The 16,043-nt window shown below is 41.9% G+C and overlaps 1 protein-coding gene across 2 annotated transcripts; it reads right to left on the reverse strand.

Moving 5' to 3' along the window:
* Positions 1–1,744: 1,744 nt before the first annotated feature.
* Positions 1,745–15,590, reverse strand: PDIK1L (PDLIM1 interacting kinase 1 like). Of its 2 annotated transcripts, none has more exons than XM_049617737.1 (3): positions 15,110–15,590; positions 12,604–12,905; positions 1,745–6,724 (listed from the first exon to the last, which is right to left on the reverse strand). In XM_049617737.1, exons 2-3 carry the CDS (start codon positions 12,886–12,888, stop codon positions 5,984–5,986), a joined length of 1,026 nt encoding a protein of 341 aa, XP_049473694.1. In that variant the 5' UTR covers positions 12,889–12,905; positions 15,110–15,590; the 3' UTR covers positions 1,745–5,983. The 2 variants fall into 2 exon arrangements, with proteins under 2 accessions (XP_049473694.1, XP_049473695.1); XM_049617738.1 differs by lacking the exon at positions 15,110–15,590 and adding an exon at positions 14,102–15,090.
* Between the last annotated feature and the right edge of the window lie 453 nt (positions 15,591–16,043).

A 16,043-nucleotide genomic window follows, 5' to 3' on the forward strand; every position in this document is an offset into this window, starting at 1 on the left:
TGAGCTGAAGTCGGACGCTTAACCAACGAGCCACCTAGGCGCCCCGGAGAACCACTGCTTTTGATGTGATGACAGCAGAGGGGTTGAGGGTCCACCAGATTGCACCAGCTTCCGGAAGTCCTGCTTGCTAGACTGGAAAAGGCACGGCCCAAGACAGGTCTCTGGAGCAGGCCCATTAGTTAGCCAGCTGGAGAAGGACCAGAGCCTCTGCAGACAGAGTAGTGTTCTGACATGTAGACCTAGCCAAGAATGGTTGTCAACCAGTCAACTCCAGCCTGCCCTGGGCTCATCTGTGACTTAGCTTTCCAACCTCTTCGGTGTCCCTTTTCCTTTCAATATCCACTCCATTTTCCCTGCACCCAAAGTTCTCATGCAATAGTTCCTTATGTGCCCCTTTGTTAAGGGGCGCCCTGGGTGGCTCAAGTCAGTTAAGTGTCCGACTCTTGATTTCGGCTCAGGTCATGATCTCATGGTTCATGAGTTCGAGCCCCGAGTTGGGCTCTGTGCTGACAGCGTGGAGCCTGCTTGGGATTTCTCTCTCCCCCTGTCTCTCTCTGCCCCTCTCTGGCTCTCTCTCTCCCCTCTTCTCTCTCAAAACTACACAAACATAAAAAGAAGAATTTACTATGTTAGGAACTGTTCTTATGAAACAATGCTTATTCACATAAAATTTTGCTTACAATTCTAGTGGGTCCACTGACAATCCTGGATTCCTTTGTTGGATTCCTGCTTAAGAATACCCACCCTTGAGTAACGTACCTGATAGTGATTTAATGCATCACCTCTTCTGTTTCTCAGAAACACAGCTGCTGTTCTACCAGGAGGTAGACAGTCTGAGAGTGAGGATAGGGACTTGAGTTTGGGATGGGGTGCTGAAACGGGTCTGTGCTGTTGGTTGTTAGAGGAGGTAAGCGAATCTAAAAAACACTAGGATTTATTCTGCCTATCCCACAGTCTGAGCAGTATTGTTTCAATTGCACTATTTTAACCTGTTTTCACATTAGAATTACTAATACTTAAAAAATATTAACGTGCATGCCCTACTCACTGAAATTCTCATTTTATTAATATGAAATGGATCCTAGGCATCAGTGTTTTAAAAATTTAAATGGCTTTATTGAAGTATAATTGATGTAAAATAAAGTGCATAAATTTAAGTATATAGTTTGGTGGATTCTATGTATGAAACCCATGAACGTACCCATCATCCCCAAAGTTTTCCCTGAAATTACAGGCAGACATTTTCCTGAGGAAAGTAATGCCTTCATCACGTTATCCCAAAGGGGAGAAGAATCAAAGCCACAGCTGAAGACCGGCTTATTGGGAACCCATTCATTCATTCAACATATTGTCAAAATCAGAACCCCAGTTAACAATAATGGCGACGATTTGAGAAGTTAATGTACCAGATACTATGCCAGGCACTTGATGTGTATTATCTCTGACCCATACAAAAATTCTGAAATGTAAATACATCATGTCAGTTTTACAGATAAGGGAACTAAGGCTCAGAATGAAGTGACTTGCCCAGTGCCACGTATCATGTAGGTATTTGCAAAAGCGAGTGTTCGGTAGGAGATCTGCTACAGTGAACCTGTGCTTCAGCCTCTGGGCCATGATGCCTTTAGTAATGCCAAGTTACCTAATTCTGCTCAGAACAAGTTAAGCTTGAAATACCAGGGCTGAACAGGAAACGAAAGAGTGAAGTCAAAGATACCTTTTTTTTTTTTTTTTTTTTACAATTCTCTTCTAACCAATGAGAAATCATTACAAAAGAGAAAGTACTGCCTTTAAAAGACGCAAGACAGCACTGTGCCCTCAAGAGGTGTGGTAGGTTTTCTCAAGTTGTTATCTAACCACAAACCAACTGTCTATCATTACACTGCATTTTAGAGGACATCTATGATTGGTTGGCTAAGAGAGCAACATTTAAATTTAAAGACCAAAACAACCAGGGGTCATTTTCAGTGAGAAAGATAAAGCTTTGTTATTAGAGAAAACTCCAGCTGGAGTCTGAGATTAGGCATTAAAACCCTTACCATCACCTCACTAACTGGTGTGCTACTATTAATTTCTTCATCAAGAAACCAGCCCCTATTTTAAGTAAAACCCACTGCAAAGATATGTTAAAAGCCATGTGAAGGCTCTTTGTAAACTGCAAGGGATTACAAACGAGCTAGTAAATACAAATATTTATAGCTTAAGATTTAATTAAAAAATTAGTCTCAAAACAGAAAGCAAAATTTGCCTGTGTACAAAGGTTATGCCAGGAGAAGGTGGCAGAGTCAGAAGCAGCCACAATTCCTGATGCCTAAATTCCTACTTGCCGCTGGATCACAGGTAGCGTTAATGTTTTCTGCCTCCAGTTTTTCCCTCTGCTGGTCTATTGGGCCACTAAGTGCACTGTATCCTCAGTACTCTGTTTATTCTGGAGAAGACATACACAATAAAACCTATAAAAGAAAAAAAGCGGGCCAGAGGACTTTATAGAAAGGAAACCATGGTTTCAAGTTATGGATTGAAAAATGACTTCCTCTTGGTACATTTACTGTACTTCATTCTGAGTCTGGGATGCATCCTCAGCTTAAGGAGATAGAAAGATTAATGGGAAAAAAAACATTTATTTCAGGCAATATAAGTTCTTCTGACAAATACAGCAAGATAGTAAGCATTAAAATTTTAGAGAACTTGAAATGCTGAAATTCCTATAATCCAATCATCTTTTCCTCAGTAATAGCTTCTATTACAGAAAGTTTCACTTAATAGATAAGGCTGAAAATGACATTGTTTCAAATTTTATACCCTCTATTTTATGTTCATGAAGTAAAGCACTACAGAACTATACAGAGCCACCAAATCAGCAATATAGAATTTCAGGGTTTTTTTTTTGTTGTTGAAACTCACTTTATTTAAAAAAAAACAGTCATGAACAATAAATTACAATCATTTCCCCCTTTTATAAATTCTTCATAAAATATATTTGACAATTTTAAAAGAAAATTTCAAAAGTTGCTTTCATTTTTGAAGTGCTGATGACTTATTTTTTGACCATTTTGTCATGCTGGTGAATTATTTTGTAGCTGCTACAATAGTTTGATTGATAAACATTTTACAATTAAAAACAACAACAACAACAAAGAGGAAAAAACAGACCAGCAGAAAGAACTATTCAGTGTGCTATTTATCTGACACTTAACACTTACTTCATCATAATGACAAAGTATCCCTTAGCACCAAAAATCTACAGGAACCCCATCTTTCTAAGTGACATCTAGTGCAAAATAACATTCTAGGAACTAACTGTACAACCCCATATTTTAACTGGCCACAGCTGCCTATGAGCTTATTTGAAATATTTGGTCTTTTTTCAATTAAGACAAATTTCATAAAACACTATAAACCATGGCAAGAGACTCTGAGGAATAATAATTGTTTATTGAGTACCTATTATGGGCAAGGCACTGTGCACAAATTCTTGCTTTCGTTTTTCCTCTAGCAAATATCCAGGAATTTCCAAGTATCGCTAACCTTTTATTTCTTACTCCTGGCTGGAAAAGGCTTGTAGGGTTATATACCATTTTTAAACTGTCATTTTATCAACTGACCTTTAGTGCTGAGCTCACAGTAGGTACTTAATAAATACCTCCTGACCAAAAGAACAAATAGAGACAAAGAATTTACTATCATTTTGCTTGGTATCATAGGCTATTTTAGAATACAAGGACTGAGAAAATTCCAGAAGAAACCTCCTGATCACCTCATACCTTTGCTGCCAATGAAGGAAAGATTTCCACTTCACAGGTGAAATCTTTCAAAATAAGTAATTGTTAGCTATTTTAAATGAAGCAAGACCAAAACTATGTACTTAGGGAACCATGACTCTAAGCACATAGATATTTGAAGAGCAAATGAAGCACCGGCATGCTATCACCTGAATCATCATGAATCTCTGCTGAAGTGCCACCTTACTGATGTGACACTAGAATACTTTTCACTTCCAATAACTCAATCCCCTTGGCCAGATCTGTGTTATAGTAATTTGGTGATCCAGAGGGTCAATGGTCATGAGGTTCCAGTGTATTTCCACCTCTAATTTCCAAAAAGTTTCTTGTATTTATTGGCTTGAAAGTGATGTTAAAAGTATATGATTTTTTTATTTTAAAAGGTTTATTAAAAAAAATAATAAAAGGCTTTAGTTCAATAAAGCCTTTCAGTCCAAATTTCAAACTTCCAGATCAAGTAACACATAGTTCAGAAATTTTACATACTCTAATTTTTTGTGCTTTTTCACCTTCTCTAGTCCCCAAATACACTTTAAATAAGGAAAAATTATGTTAGCAAAACTCCAAAAGTTGTAGAAGTTCAAAAAAACTGAGGAGACACATTGGGTGCCAACTATGCTTCAATTAAAAAAAAAAAAAACTCAAGAAAAAAAAAAGCGAGGAGACTATGAAACTATTAACAATTTCAGTATTCTAATACTTTTTTTTTTTTACTTTGACCAAAGATTCTAGTGCTTTATAAAGACTAACCTAGATACAATGGTCTTAAAGTCTATCTAACCTTAAAGGCTAATATTCTGTTTTAGGAAAACTTTCCTTAGACTTTAATTCTCTGCATGTATATAGGAAAACAAACTGGAGATAACCATACAGGGTTAAAAATCAAACTAACTTCAAGAAGAGTAACAGTCTATTGGTTTTTTACATAGACCATACCAAGTGTGATTGTATAAAATCAATAATGTTTCTACTTGAAAGATATAATTGATGCCACAATATTTTATCCATTTGTCACACTGTATAGGTATCATCTCCCACTTTAGAAAAAGGTGATCAACATTTAACACAACCATATCACTATCATTACTGTGTCAAATTAGACAAGAGAAAATAGCATTAGTGCTAAAACGAAAGGAATTCCAGTGATTACACAAGAGACCATATCAGGGCAGGCGATGTGAGGGTAGATTTCTTTTGATTTCTTCAACTTTATGCTGAGGCTTAGACAAAGTCTTGAAATCAAAAATTAATATATCAAGTAGGGCAGTTCATATATAGCAAAGTTTTCAGAAACAGAGGAATCCTGTGTTCAGATTTATATCAGATTGCAGATGCTCAAGTGCAGACATGTTCCAGTGCAGTGGTTTAATTGGTTAATTGAATGCTTGGTTACTTAAAGAAGGTGATTGAATCAAGGTCCTTGCCAACCTGCTACCACATGATTGCATGGCTAATTCAACTCCTGCAGCTATAGGGCACTGGAGAGCTCAAACATACTTCAGCAGCTTTGGATCACTTAATTTTATGTTTAGTTAGATAATTTTAGACCCTCCAAAATGATGCCTTAAAAAAAAGCTGTATAATATTACAAAAATAAAAAATGTGGTATGATTTCATTAGAGGGAAGGACAGGGTAGGAAGATGAGGGAAGGTTCTTTTATTTTTATCACTGATTTCACCAGCAAATCTCAAAAACCCAAACCTACATCAAATAATTTAAACAGAAGTGGCATTTTCTTCATATGGAATGCAAAATGCACACATTCACATACTTACATATACATAAATATATACATATATGTTTCCTTTACAAAGCTTCAAAGGTTGCATTACCAGCATGCAAACCTCTTCTTCCATGGAAATTCCTAATACTGACAAGGAATGTCTAAAATACTTAGAGACTTATTTCCAGAAAACTGGACTTTCTTCTCCTCTTGGCTCTTAGAGAATTTTCCTGCCAAACTTCCAATGATCATTTTAAAAAATGTACACCCACATTGGTAATACACACTTAAAACATACTAACAAAATGGCCAGCTTGGACTTAAGAAAAATGAAAAAAAAACACCCCACAATAAAATCTAAACCCTTAGAAGGTGGAGTTTAGCTTTTTATATTCTTTTTCAGCCACATTATGTTGTTGCATCACTGTGAAAACATAAGCAGCATACCATCCGAGATATTTGCAAACAATGTATGTGTCACGTTTCCCAGCTGCTATCTTTAAATGCAATTTGTACTAATCTGAGTTCTAGTTCAAAAGCATCTGGACGATCCTGAGGGTTTGCAGCCAGCATTTCCTTAATCAGTTGTTTCATTCGCCCATTCATAGACTTTTTCTTCACAGGAATGAGAAGTTCCATTTTGGGATTTTCCAGAAGCGCCTCTCCAACGGGCACAATCTCAGTTCCTTGTTTTACATAACTCCCTAAGAGTTCCTTCTTTGTCTCTGTGTCTATGAATGTGATCCTTTCCAGCATTGCCCAGATGATAATCCCCAAAGCAAAGATGTCAGCTTTTGCTGTGTAATGTCCCTCCCACACTTCAGGTGCCATGTAGAAATCTGTTCCACACGCTGTGGAAAGGAAACACTTGTTTACACTGACAGGTTCTTCTGGGTTCTGCCCAGAGGCTGAACAAACTTTACTGAGACCAAAATCGGCCACTTTCAGTGTGGGTTCCAAGTCACTGGTATCCAACCTGCTTTGAGAAATCAGGATGTTATCAGGCTTAAGATCTCGGTGGATGATCTGGTTTTTATGCAAGAAAGCCAGAGCACTGCTCAGCTGAAGCATAAAGCTGGTGTTAGTTTTACGATTGGGTTTCCTGGACAACAGATACTCATTCATATCTCCGCCGTCGCAAAAATCCATCACAAACCACAAGTAATAGGCGCTTCTGGGATCAAAGGCAATTTCTCCTTTTAATGAAGTCTCTACAAGCTATAAGAGGGAAAAAATAAATGGATTACAATCATCTGCACAGTTTATAAAATTCAGCTATAGGGGCACCTGGATGGCTCAGTTGGTTAAGGGTCCAACTTCAACTCAGGTCATGATCTCACAGTTTGTGGGTTCGGGCCCTGCGTCGGGCTCTTTGCTGACAACTCAGAGCCTGGAGCCTGCTTTGGATTCTGTGTCCCCTCTCCCTCTGTTCTCCCCGCTCACGCTCTCTCTCAAAAATAAATAAAAAACATTAAAAAAATTAAAATTCAGCTATAGAAAATAAGTGACTGGTTAAGCGAGACTACCAATTTTAAGTGGAAATTCCATGAATGTTTTATTTGGTCAGTGCTTTTATATGTGCATTTTATTTTAAACTTCAGTACTTCAAACTGTCATTTTGCTCCTAATGAATACCACCAAATCTCTAAGTCAAGACATAAAAATTTATTTAAAAATAAAATGGCGTGGGGTCTCTGGGTGGCTCAGTCGGTTAAGCATCTGACTTGGGCTCAGGTCATGATCGCATGGTGGGTGAGCTGGAGCTCCGCATCAGACCCTGTTCTGACAGCTCAGAGCCTGGAGCCTGTTTCCAGATTCTGTGTCTCCCTCTCTCTCTGCCCCTTCCCTGCTCATGCTCTCTCTCAAAAAAATAAACATTAAAAAAATTTTTTTAAAAAATTAAATAGCTTTAGGGGTGCCTAGCTGGCTTAGTTGGTAGAACATAGAACTCCTTATCTCAGGGTCACGAGTTCAAGCCCCACATTGGGTATAGAACTTACAATCAATCAATCACTCAATCAATAGCTTTATTTTGAAAAGCGTCCAACTGGCTATACATTTTGTGTGTGTGTTAATGGAGCTGAACTCTACCCACCTAGCTAATAGCTTCGTGAAAAAGTCAAAGTTTTTGGGGCGCCTGGGTGGCTCAGTTGGTTGAGCAACCGACTTTGGCTCTGGCCATGATCTCATGGTTCATGAGTTTAGCCCCGCGTCTGGCTCTGTGCTGACAGCTCAGAGCCTGGAGCCTGCATCGGATTCTGTGTCTCCCTCTCTCTCTGCCCCTCCCCCACTCATGCTCTGTCTCAGAAATAAATAAACATTAAAAAAAAAAAAAAAAGTCAAAGTTTCAGCAGCCAGATCTGGGAGACTGCCAGCTGGGATATAAACATCCATTAGGAATTTCTATTCAATTAAATGGCCTGAAATAACTTTCTTGTTCACTGGACATACACTATCAAATAATCTGTGATATTAAGAGAAAAATGATCAAGGAACACTAGTTGTTACAGAAATAAAGCCTTCCTGTAGTCACTGATAAAAATAAAGACTGACATCATTGCTTCATAAACTTCTACAGGCAGAACGCAAATACATTGGCAATCACTGGAGGCTTCTAAAACCAATTTATAAAAAAACATTTACATTTTGAAATAAAAATTCAAATCTGAGTTTGTAGATTTCTTTTATACAAGCTGAAAACCTAGAACAAATTGCTATTTCATTTGTTATGATTATCTAACTATAACTCTATTACCTTAAATTCAAGAATATTAATTACTTCACTGAATATGAATTGTCATTCTAAAATATAGATACAGTGCTTTGAAAGCATTTGTCCCATAGTGTCCTTTTCAAACCCACTGAATAGAAGCTCAGTAGGGAAGATGAAGAGTTGTTAAAGAATGAATGAACTGGTGGGGCACCTGGGTGGCTCAGTCGGTTGAGCCTCCGACTTTGGCTCAGGTCATGATCTCATGGCCTGTGAGTTCGAGCCCCTCGTTGGGCTCTGTGCTGACAGCTCAGAGCCTGAAGTCTGCTTCAGATTCTGTCTCCCTCTCTGTCTGCCCCTAACCCACTTGCATTCGGTCTCTCTCTCAAAAATAAGTAAATATTAAAAAAAAAATTTAAAAGAATGAATGAACTGCTAATTTTACGTTTAAGTACACTAGTACGTCCTCTTGTCATTTTGGAGGGCAGAAGCAAAGAGCACCTTTTCATGCCATCTCCCCCAATGGCAAACAGCTGTAATTGCAACTGTGTGCAGATGTCTTTGGCATGCATTTTCTTTGTTGTATGTGTTTGCCAGTGAGCCAGAACGGTCTAGAAAGGTACAGATCACACAATTATTTACCAAGTGCACTATTACTAAATATGCTGAGATTAAAGACCAGCGTCATCACTCCTTCATTTCCTCTCTTCTGTCTTTACTCTCAAAATCAAACTTCCTAAATAGCTTTGAGCAATGCAGAGTCCTAGCATTCAAAGAATGGTTTAGAATAAGGCCAGATAAGTAAATATTTTAGGCTTGATAAGCCACATAAGGTCTCTGTTTCATATTCCTTTTCATTTCTTTTCTTTTTCTTAAAAACTCTTTAAAAATGTAAAAACTGGGGGCACCTGGGTGGCTCAGTCAGTTAAGTGTCTGACTTTGGCTAAGGTCATGATCTCATGGTTTGTGAGTTCAAGCCTTGCACCAGGCTCTCTGGGCTCTCTGCTGACAGCGAGGAGCTTCTTTGTCCCCCTCTCACTCTGCCCCTCCTCCCCACACTCTTTCAAAAATAAATAAACATTAAAAAAAAAAAACCGCTAAAAATTAGGTGTGCCTGGTAGCTCCGTACATTAAGTGCCTGACTGGATTTCAGCTCAGATCATGATCTCACAGTTCGTGGGACTGAGACCCACGTGAGGCTCTGCGCTGGCAGAGCGGAGCCTGCTTGGGATTCTGTCTCCCTAGCTCTCTGCACCTCCCCCGCTCACATTCTTTCTCTCTCTCAAAATGAATAAACAAACTTAAAAAAAAAAAAAGTAAAAACTATTTTAGCATCTGGGCCATATAAAAACTAGCTGAGGGCTATAGTTTGAGGGTCACTGGTTGAGAGCTATAGAAGTACAGTGCCCAATCTGCTTATTTCCACGTGTAGAGGATGTCATCAGCCATAGATTCTCTTGGCTCAAGTCCTTCAATAGCTTCCCTGATCTCTTAGGATACAATCTAAGCTCTTTAACATGGGCTATGGGATCCTCTAACCTTGCTGATATTTCCAGTCTCATCTAAAACAACTCTCCCAGTATAGTATAGCCTTATTATCTTCTTTCACTTCTTAGAATGTTTTGTACTTTTTGCTTTAAGATATTTGTACGTACAGTTCTTTCTGGCTGTGAAGTTTTCTCACTCACTCACCTGGCTAACTCCTCTTTATCTTTCATGTTTCCACTGTTTCAGTTGAAACAGTTCCTGTGTGTGTGTGTATGTATGTATATATATTTGAGAGACAGTGGGGGAGGGGCAGAGAGAGAAGGAGAGAGAGAGAATCCCAAGCAGGCTCCACACTGTCAGTGTAAAGCCTGACGTGTGACTCGAACCCACAAACCATGAGATAAGACCTGAGCTGAAGTCAGAGGCTTAACCAACTGAGCCACCCAGGTATCCCTCAGTTGAAAGTTCATAATTCCTGAGCCCCATAATTATGTCAGGTTCTCTATCATATGCTCCTATATCATCCTGTACCTCTCATTCACGACACTTATTATAAATTATACAGACTGGCCACTAAGTTCCTACGTTGAGACTACATCCTCTGTTAATTATTTGTTTTACATTTTCTTCTAGGTAAGGTTTTTGGCTATTAGGAACTGGTTTAATCATTTAGAACAAGGAAAATACTTAGAAAAACACAGAGAAAAACAAAAATTCGTGTAAAGAATGGAGAAAGCCAGGGATAGGGACTCTGTGGTCACATTATAGATTTAATTGTTTTTATCAGATGTAAATTTAGAGAAGGTATTTGCTAAATGTGCTGATCAATGTCTGGTGAACTAAATAAATCCATAGAAAAGACAATTTTAACAATGACCTACTATTGAGTACTTCCTATGTGCCAAATATTATACCTGCATCATCTCTAATTTTGACAACTCCCATGGAAGGTAAAAATTATTATTTCTATTTTACGTCTGAAGATACAGATGCTAGGAAGACATGAGCTATTTAGCCAAGGTCATACAGCTAGCAAAAGTGCTACAAGTCGAACACAGGTCTACCAAGCTTTGAAAGATGTAAGAGAGTACAAATAAAAAGGTGCTTTAGATTAAAAAAAAAAAAAAAAATCACTGAATCAAGTCTGGAAGTACTTTACATCTTAAAGCCTTGAAAGACCACCTAATGCCTAGTTACTATGAAGGTTGCTAGATCTGGATCAAGGATACCATCAGCAATAAGTCGTTTATTTAAATGTCTTTGTATCTGTAGTCCAAGAGAGATTATATACCTTGGTCTCCAAAATTCAACGCAAAGTTCAGCAAGGTCCTATTCACTTTTTATTTTTTTATTTTTAACATTTATTTATTTTTGAGACAGAGAGAGACACAGCATGAACAGGGGAGGGGCAGAGAGAGAGGGGAACACAGAATCGGAAGCAGGCTCCAGGCTCTGAGCCATCAGCCCAGAGCCCGACGCGGGGCTCGAACTTGCGGACCGCGAGATCGTGACCTGAGCCGAAGTCGGACGCTCAACCGACTGAGCCACCCAGGCGCCCCGGTCCTATTCACTTTTAAGAGGGAATGTGGTGAGACTGTTTCTAATATTTCCTATCAGTGCAACTGACATAATAAGCACTTTTAGAAATGTAAATAATAAATCAAATAGAGGCTAAATAGTTGTGCTTTATAGTCACTGCCTTAAGAGGTTTCATGGCAGAGCATGCTAAACTACGATATAAATTAGGTTCTCAAGATTGATATTTGTTTACCATATGATGAAACCTGCAGGTTTCTAATTACACAGATTAATGTGTTTGTCTTCCTTGTTGTTCCTAGTCCAAAAGCTTTTGTTATTTTAAAATCATACTTCTGTACCCTGATGGTAAATTCTGAATTTAGACATACTCATGGAAAGTTATTTCTTTTTCCAAGAATGACTGGACTTAAGAAATTTTCGTCTGGCCTTTAACTACCTATGTTTTAAATACCTTTTCTATGCAGCAAGTATAGCCCTCCTAGAGATTTTGATCTATGTCAGAAGCCAACCTAAAAAAATCTAGCAAATCTTTTCTGTTTTCCTATGTTAATGCTTTCTCCAGGTCTACAAAAAAAGTAATTTGGAGGCAAGAGTAATTTGGAAGTTAAGGGAACACAAGTTTTAGCAGTCAGATAGTCTCCTATATTCAGCTTCCAATTCTGTCACTTGCTAGATAGGCGACTTTAATAAATTCATTATTTATTCTAAGCCTCAGTTTCTTCATTTGTAATGATGATAATAATAATACCACCTTCACAAGACTGTTCTGAGCAACTGCCTTTAAAGCACTTAGCACAGAGCACAGAACTGAGTAGGAACCCAAACGTTAGCTATTAGCACTATTAATAACATTCAAGTGCTATGCCACACACCTCATGAACATTAACTGGAGTTGCATGGTTAAGAAACCACGTAACCCTCTAAAACAGCAGAGGCTTTTGTTCAAACTACTGATTTATAAAGAAATGCCCAATTACCTATATGGGTACTGCTATTGATTGTGGAGTTTTCATTTTCTTCTGTCTTCAGTTCCCCAAAAGAGTGATTTCAAATAAATGAATTTATTAGACTCTGATCTCAATCACTTCTCTAGTTCCTACATTGCCCCATTCCCATGCAGATTGGCAAGTATCATGGCATAACAGGTGGCTTATGTTATTTTTAGGTATTTGCATCATAGGTTTAAATAAAACCTTGTTTTAAAGCAAACATCTACTCAGTTCTTGGCAGACCCCTATCTACTCCTAACTATATAAACACCTGCATTTAAAAGTACAAGTTTATCTGACGCTTTTATTTCTCTTTTTGCTGACCAATGCTATGTTCAAGTCACTTCTATTTCCCATTCAACCACACATACCTGTAAATAAAGGGAAGAATTAGAGCCATGGGACATTTTTTGCACCATCCCATCTTTTTGTAAGATGCATTCCTCCAAGTGAATCACATTTGGATGTTGGCTCTTGATACTGCTTAGGGCCCAGAACTCACGCAGGGCTAGTTCAACATTTTCAGGTGCATGGCATCGAATCTTCTTCACTGCCACCCGTGCAGAGGTCTTTCTGATGACTGCTTCATACACAACACCGTAACTGCCTCGGCCTACCTCCCGTATTAGATCGTACTTTGGCTGGCTACTCACCATCTTCAAGGTCAAAGTTTCTGGAAAAATCAACAAAGTTTGCTCTGTTGAAATTAAGTATACTTACTGGCTTATATACCTTCTTATGTATGATTTAGTTATCTGTTTCACTGTTTGTACTGCTTGAAGAGTAACTGTTATAACTTAGGCAAATCTAAATATTTTAATAATAATAATAATAATAATAATAAATCAGCTAACACTTAGGTACTACTTACCATGTATCAGTAACTGTTCCAAGCACTTTATAATATTAAATTCATTTAATCCTCACAACAATATTTTGAAGTAGACACTATTATGGTCATTTTATAGATGAGAAAACTAAAGCACAGACAGTTTAAGCAACATGTCTAAGGTCAAACAGCTACCAACTGGTGGACCTGGGATTTGAAACCAGGTCATCTGGCTCTGACCCTCATAACTGTAACCACTACGTTATAACTGCTTCAAAAATTACTGTTACAAACAAACCAAAAAATTTGTTTTTTCTTGATCAGTAAGTAAAAATGATAAAACTCCAGCTTCTCCTTAAAGCTGACACACACACACAAGTTCATAAAAATGTCAAAACAAAAACAAAAAACCCCCACAGTTAGAAATACAAACACCTGGCTTGGGCTTAAGGACTGAAAGTGAACCACGTTACATATAGAACTGAAAATGTGTAGTTGTTCTTTTTTTTTTTTTTCTTTTAGTAAACTGTCAAACTGTATGTATATGTCCTTAATTTAATTATATGTTATTTCCTCATTTCTTGCAAAATAAATGAAAAGAAAGTTTGTGGAGAAAAATGGTCTTTTAAAAATAAAGCAAGCGCCTGGGTGGCTGAATAGGTTGAGCAACAGATTCTTGACTTTGGCTCAGGTCATGATCCCAGAATCCTGGGATTGAGCCCTGCATCTGGCTCTGCGCTGAACATGCAGCCTACTAAAGATTCTCTTTCTCTTTCTTTCTCTCTCTCTCTCTCTCCCTCCCTCCCTCCCTCCGCCCCTTTCCCACCCACGCTGGCGCTCTCTCAAAATAAATAAACTTAACAAAATAAAATAAAACAAGCTACTTAGAATATGGTTACCTTTCTGTTGTTGAGTTTGACAACGGCTATTTAGATCTAGACCATTTTTGCCACCAAAACCTTCTCCTCCATATGAAGGGGCTCTCTGGCAGAGATCTTTCAACTTGAAAAATCATTTAAAGGCAGAAGCAAAGGCCCTACCCAGAAATGCTCGTGAGTTGTATCAAGAGAGTCGAAAGCATGCCACCTCATTCTCCAAAAAATGTTGAGATTCTCATGAGCTTCGGGAACAAATCTCATTTGCAGATGGCCACGATGCGCAAGAGAGCGTGCAATCTTCATAGCATACAGTTTGGGGGGGGGGGTACAAGAAGCTACTGACTCTTGACCCTGAAAAACTGGGTCCAGCTGCTCTGAGTCCATAGGAAAGATTTAATAAAGAAAATGAAAACTTCTGAGATTACTTCTTCGTCCCACTTCCTCTAACTGGAACCCCCCCCCCCGCCCCCCCGTTCAAATTCCTATTGCATTTCCTAGTGTCTGATTTCCTGCCACGGAATCCGTGCCCCGGGTCCACAGCAGCCTTTCCTTCCCGCTCTCCGTGGATCGCCCATTACTATCTGTGTCAAAGTGGCTCGTGGCCTGCCAGGCTGGCCCGTACCCCCACACGAAAGGGCACCCCAATAAGCGGCAGGGAGGGCGTGTATGAAATCCCTGGATGCGAACCTGAGCGGCCGGCCGGCCCTTCCCGGACCCCCGCGCCGGCCCTGCTAGCCCAGCGCCGGGCCGCCGGCCGGCCCGACCCCACACCTGCCGGGCCCAGGAAGGGCCAGCCCTGGGCTGAGGTGTTGCCCGACGCGGCGGCTCAGCGCCCCGCTCATTGGCCGAGTATCAGGCCCTCCCCCTCCTCGGCGGCGTCCTGACCAAACCCGGAGGGGATCCTCCCGAGGCCCTTCACCCCGAGGAGCCAGTCCTGCAGCTGCCCTGACTCCTGGGGCTGGCGGCTGAGGCCCAGAGCCTGGGCAGGAGGCCAGAGGCAGAAAGGGAGGCCGCAGCCGGGGCCGGTGGCCTGAGGAGTGCGGGCCGGAGGCCTTCCCTAGGAGGACTCCGCTGACAGGTCTGTGACAGGCCTCCCGGGGAGGGAGGCGCATGCAGGGCTCTCGGCTCTGCAGCAGGGCCTCTCTGCCAGGCCTGAAGGGCCAGATTTACCTCAGGGTAGCCGCCGCCGCTTCTCCCTCTCACGGGCTCTGCAGGCCGCCATTATCGGGCAGCTCGCGCCTCAGCCGCGGCGGCCTCCAGTCAGAGACCGGCGCGCGCCCCCGTGGTGCGCGCGGACACACCCCCTTACGCCGTGCGGCCCCGCCCCCCTCCGGCTTTCCGTAGCGCGAGCCGGGACGCCGAGCGCCATCCTTATTGGGCGCGCGCCCCGCGCTCCGCCGTCCTCCTCCCTCTCCCCAGGCTTTCAGGAGCCGGGAGTCGCCGAAGGTGTGCGCGCCCCGGAACGCACCACTAGTGCCCCTCCCCGCAGGGGTGGCCGGGTCCGGGAACGCGGAGGCCGCTGCACGCCGGGACTCGGTATCCGTAAAGCCGCAGCGGGCGCGCACGGCCCGCGGCCCCTGGGATGGTCTGCGGCAGCAGGTCCGGGCCTGGGAGTGCGCGCGCCCGGCGCGGCCTCCCCGCTCCCTCCCCGCCCCCCCTTCCCACCTACCGAGCTGCGGGCAGGTGTGCGGGGGTCGCTGGGGCGGAACGCCTGGTGCATCTTCTTCGGCTCGGGCCTGGGGTGCCTGCGGGACGCGGAGCTCTTCGGCGGGCCCGCGGGGAGGCGCGGCCCGAGCTGGGAGGCCTGGCGTCCGCCCCGCCGGGAGGGAGGCTGCACCTTTTGTCAGAGTCACTGAGCCATGTTTGCGGACGGTGCAGTTGCCCAGGCGGCGGCGGCGCGGGACTGGGTGCGATCATCTGGGAGGACGCCGTCCCCTGCCCCGCCGGCGCGGTGGTATCTCCCTTAAAGAACCCGGCGCCTCATTGTTCCCGGGCCCCGGCCGCCGGGAGTCGGGGGCGCCCTGCCCGGCGCCGAGAGGAAGGGGAGGCGGTGCCGGCCCCTGGCGCCCTGCCCGGCGGCTGCCCCCGCGTGGAGTCCGGATCC

The sequence above is a fragment of the Panthera uncia genome, assembly GCF_023721935.1.
Source record: "Panthera uncia isolate 11264 chromosome C1 unlocalized genomic scaffold, Puncia_PCG_1.0 HiC_scaffold_4, whole genome shotgun sequence".
Lineage (NCBI taxonomy): Eukaryota > Metazoa > Chordata > Mammalia > Carnivora > Felidae > Panthera > Panthera uncia.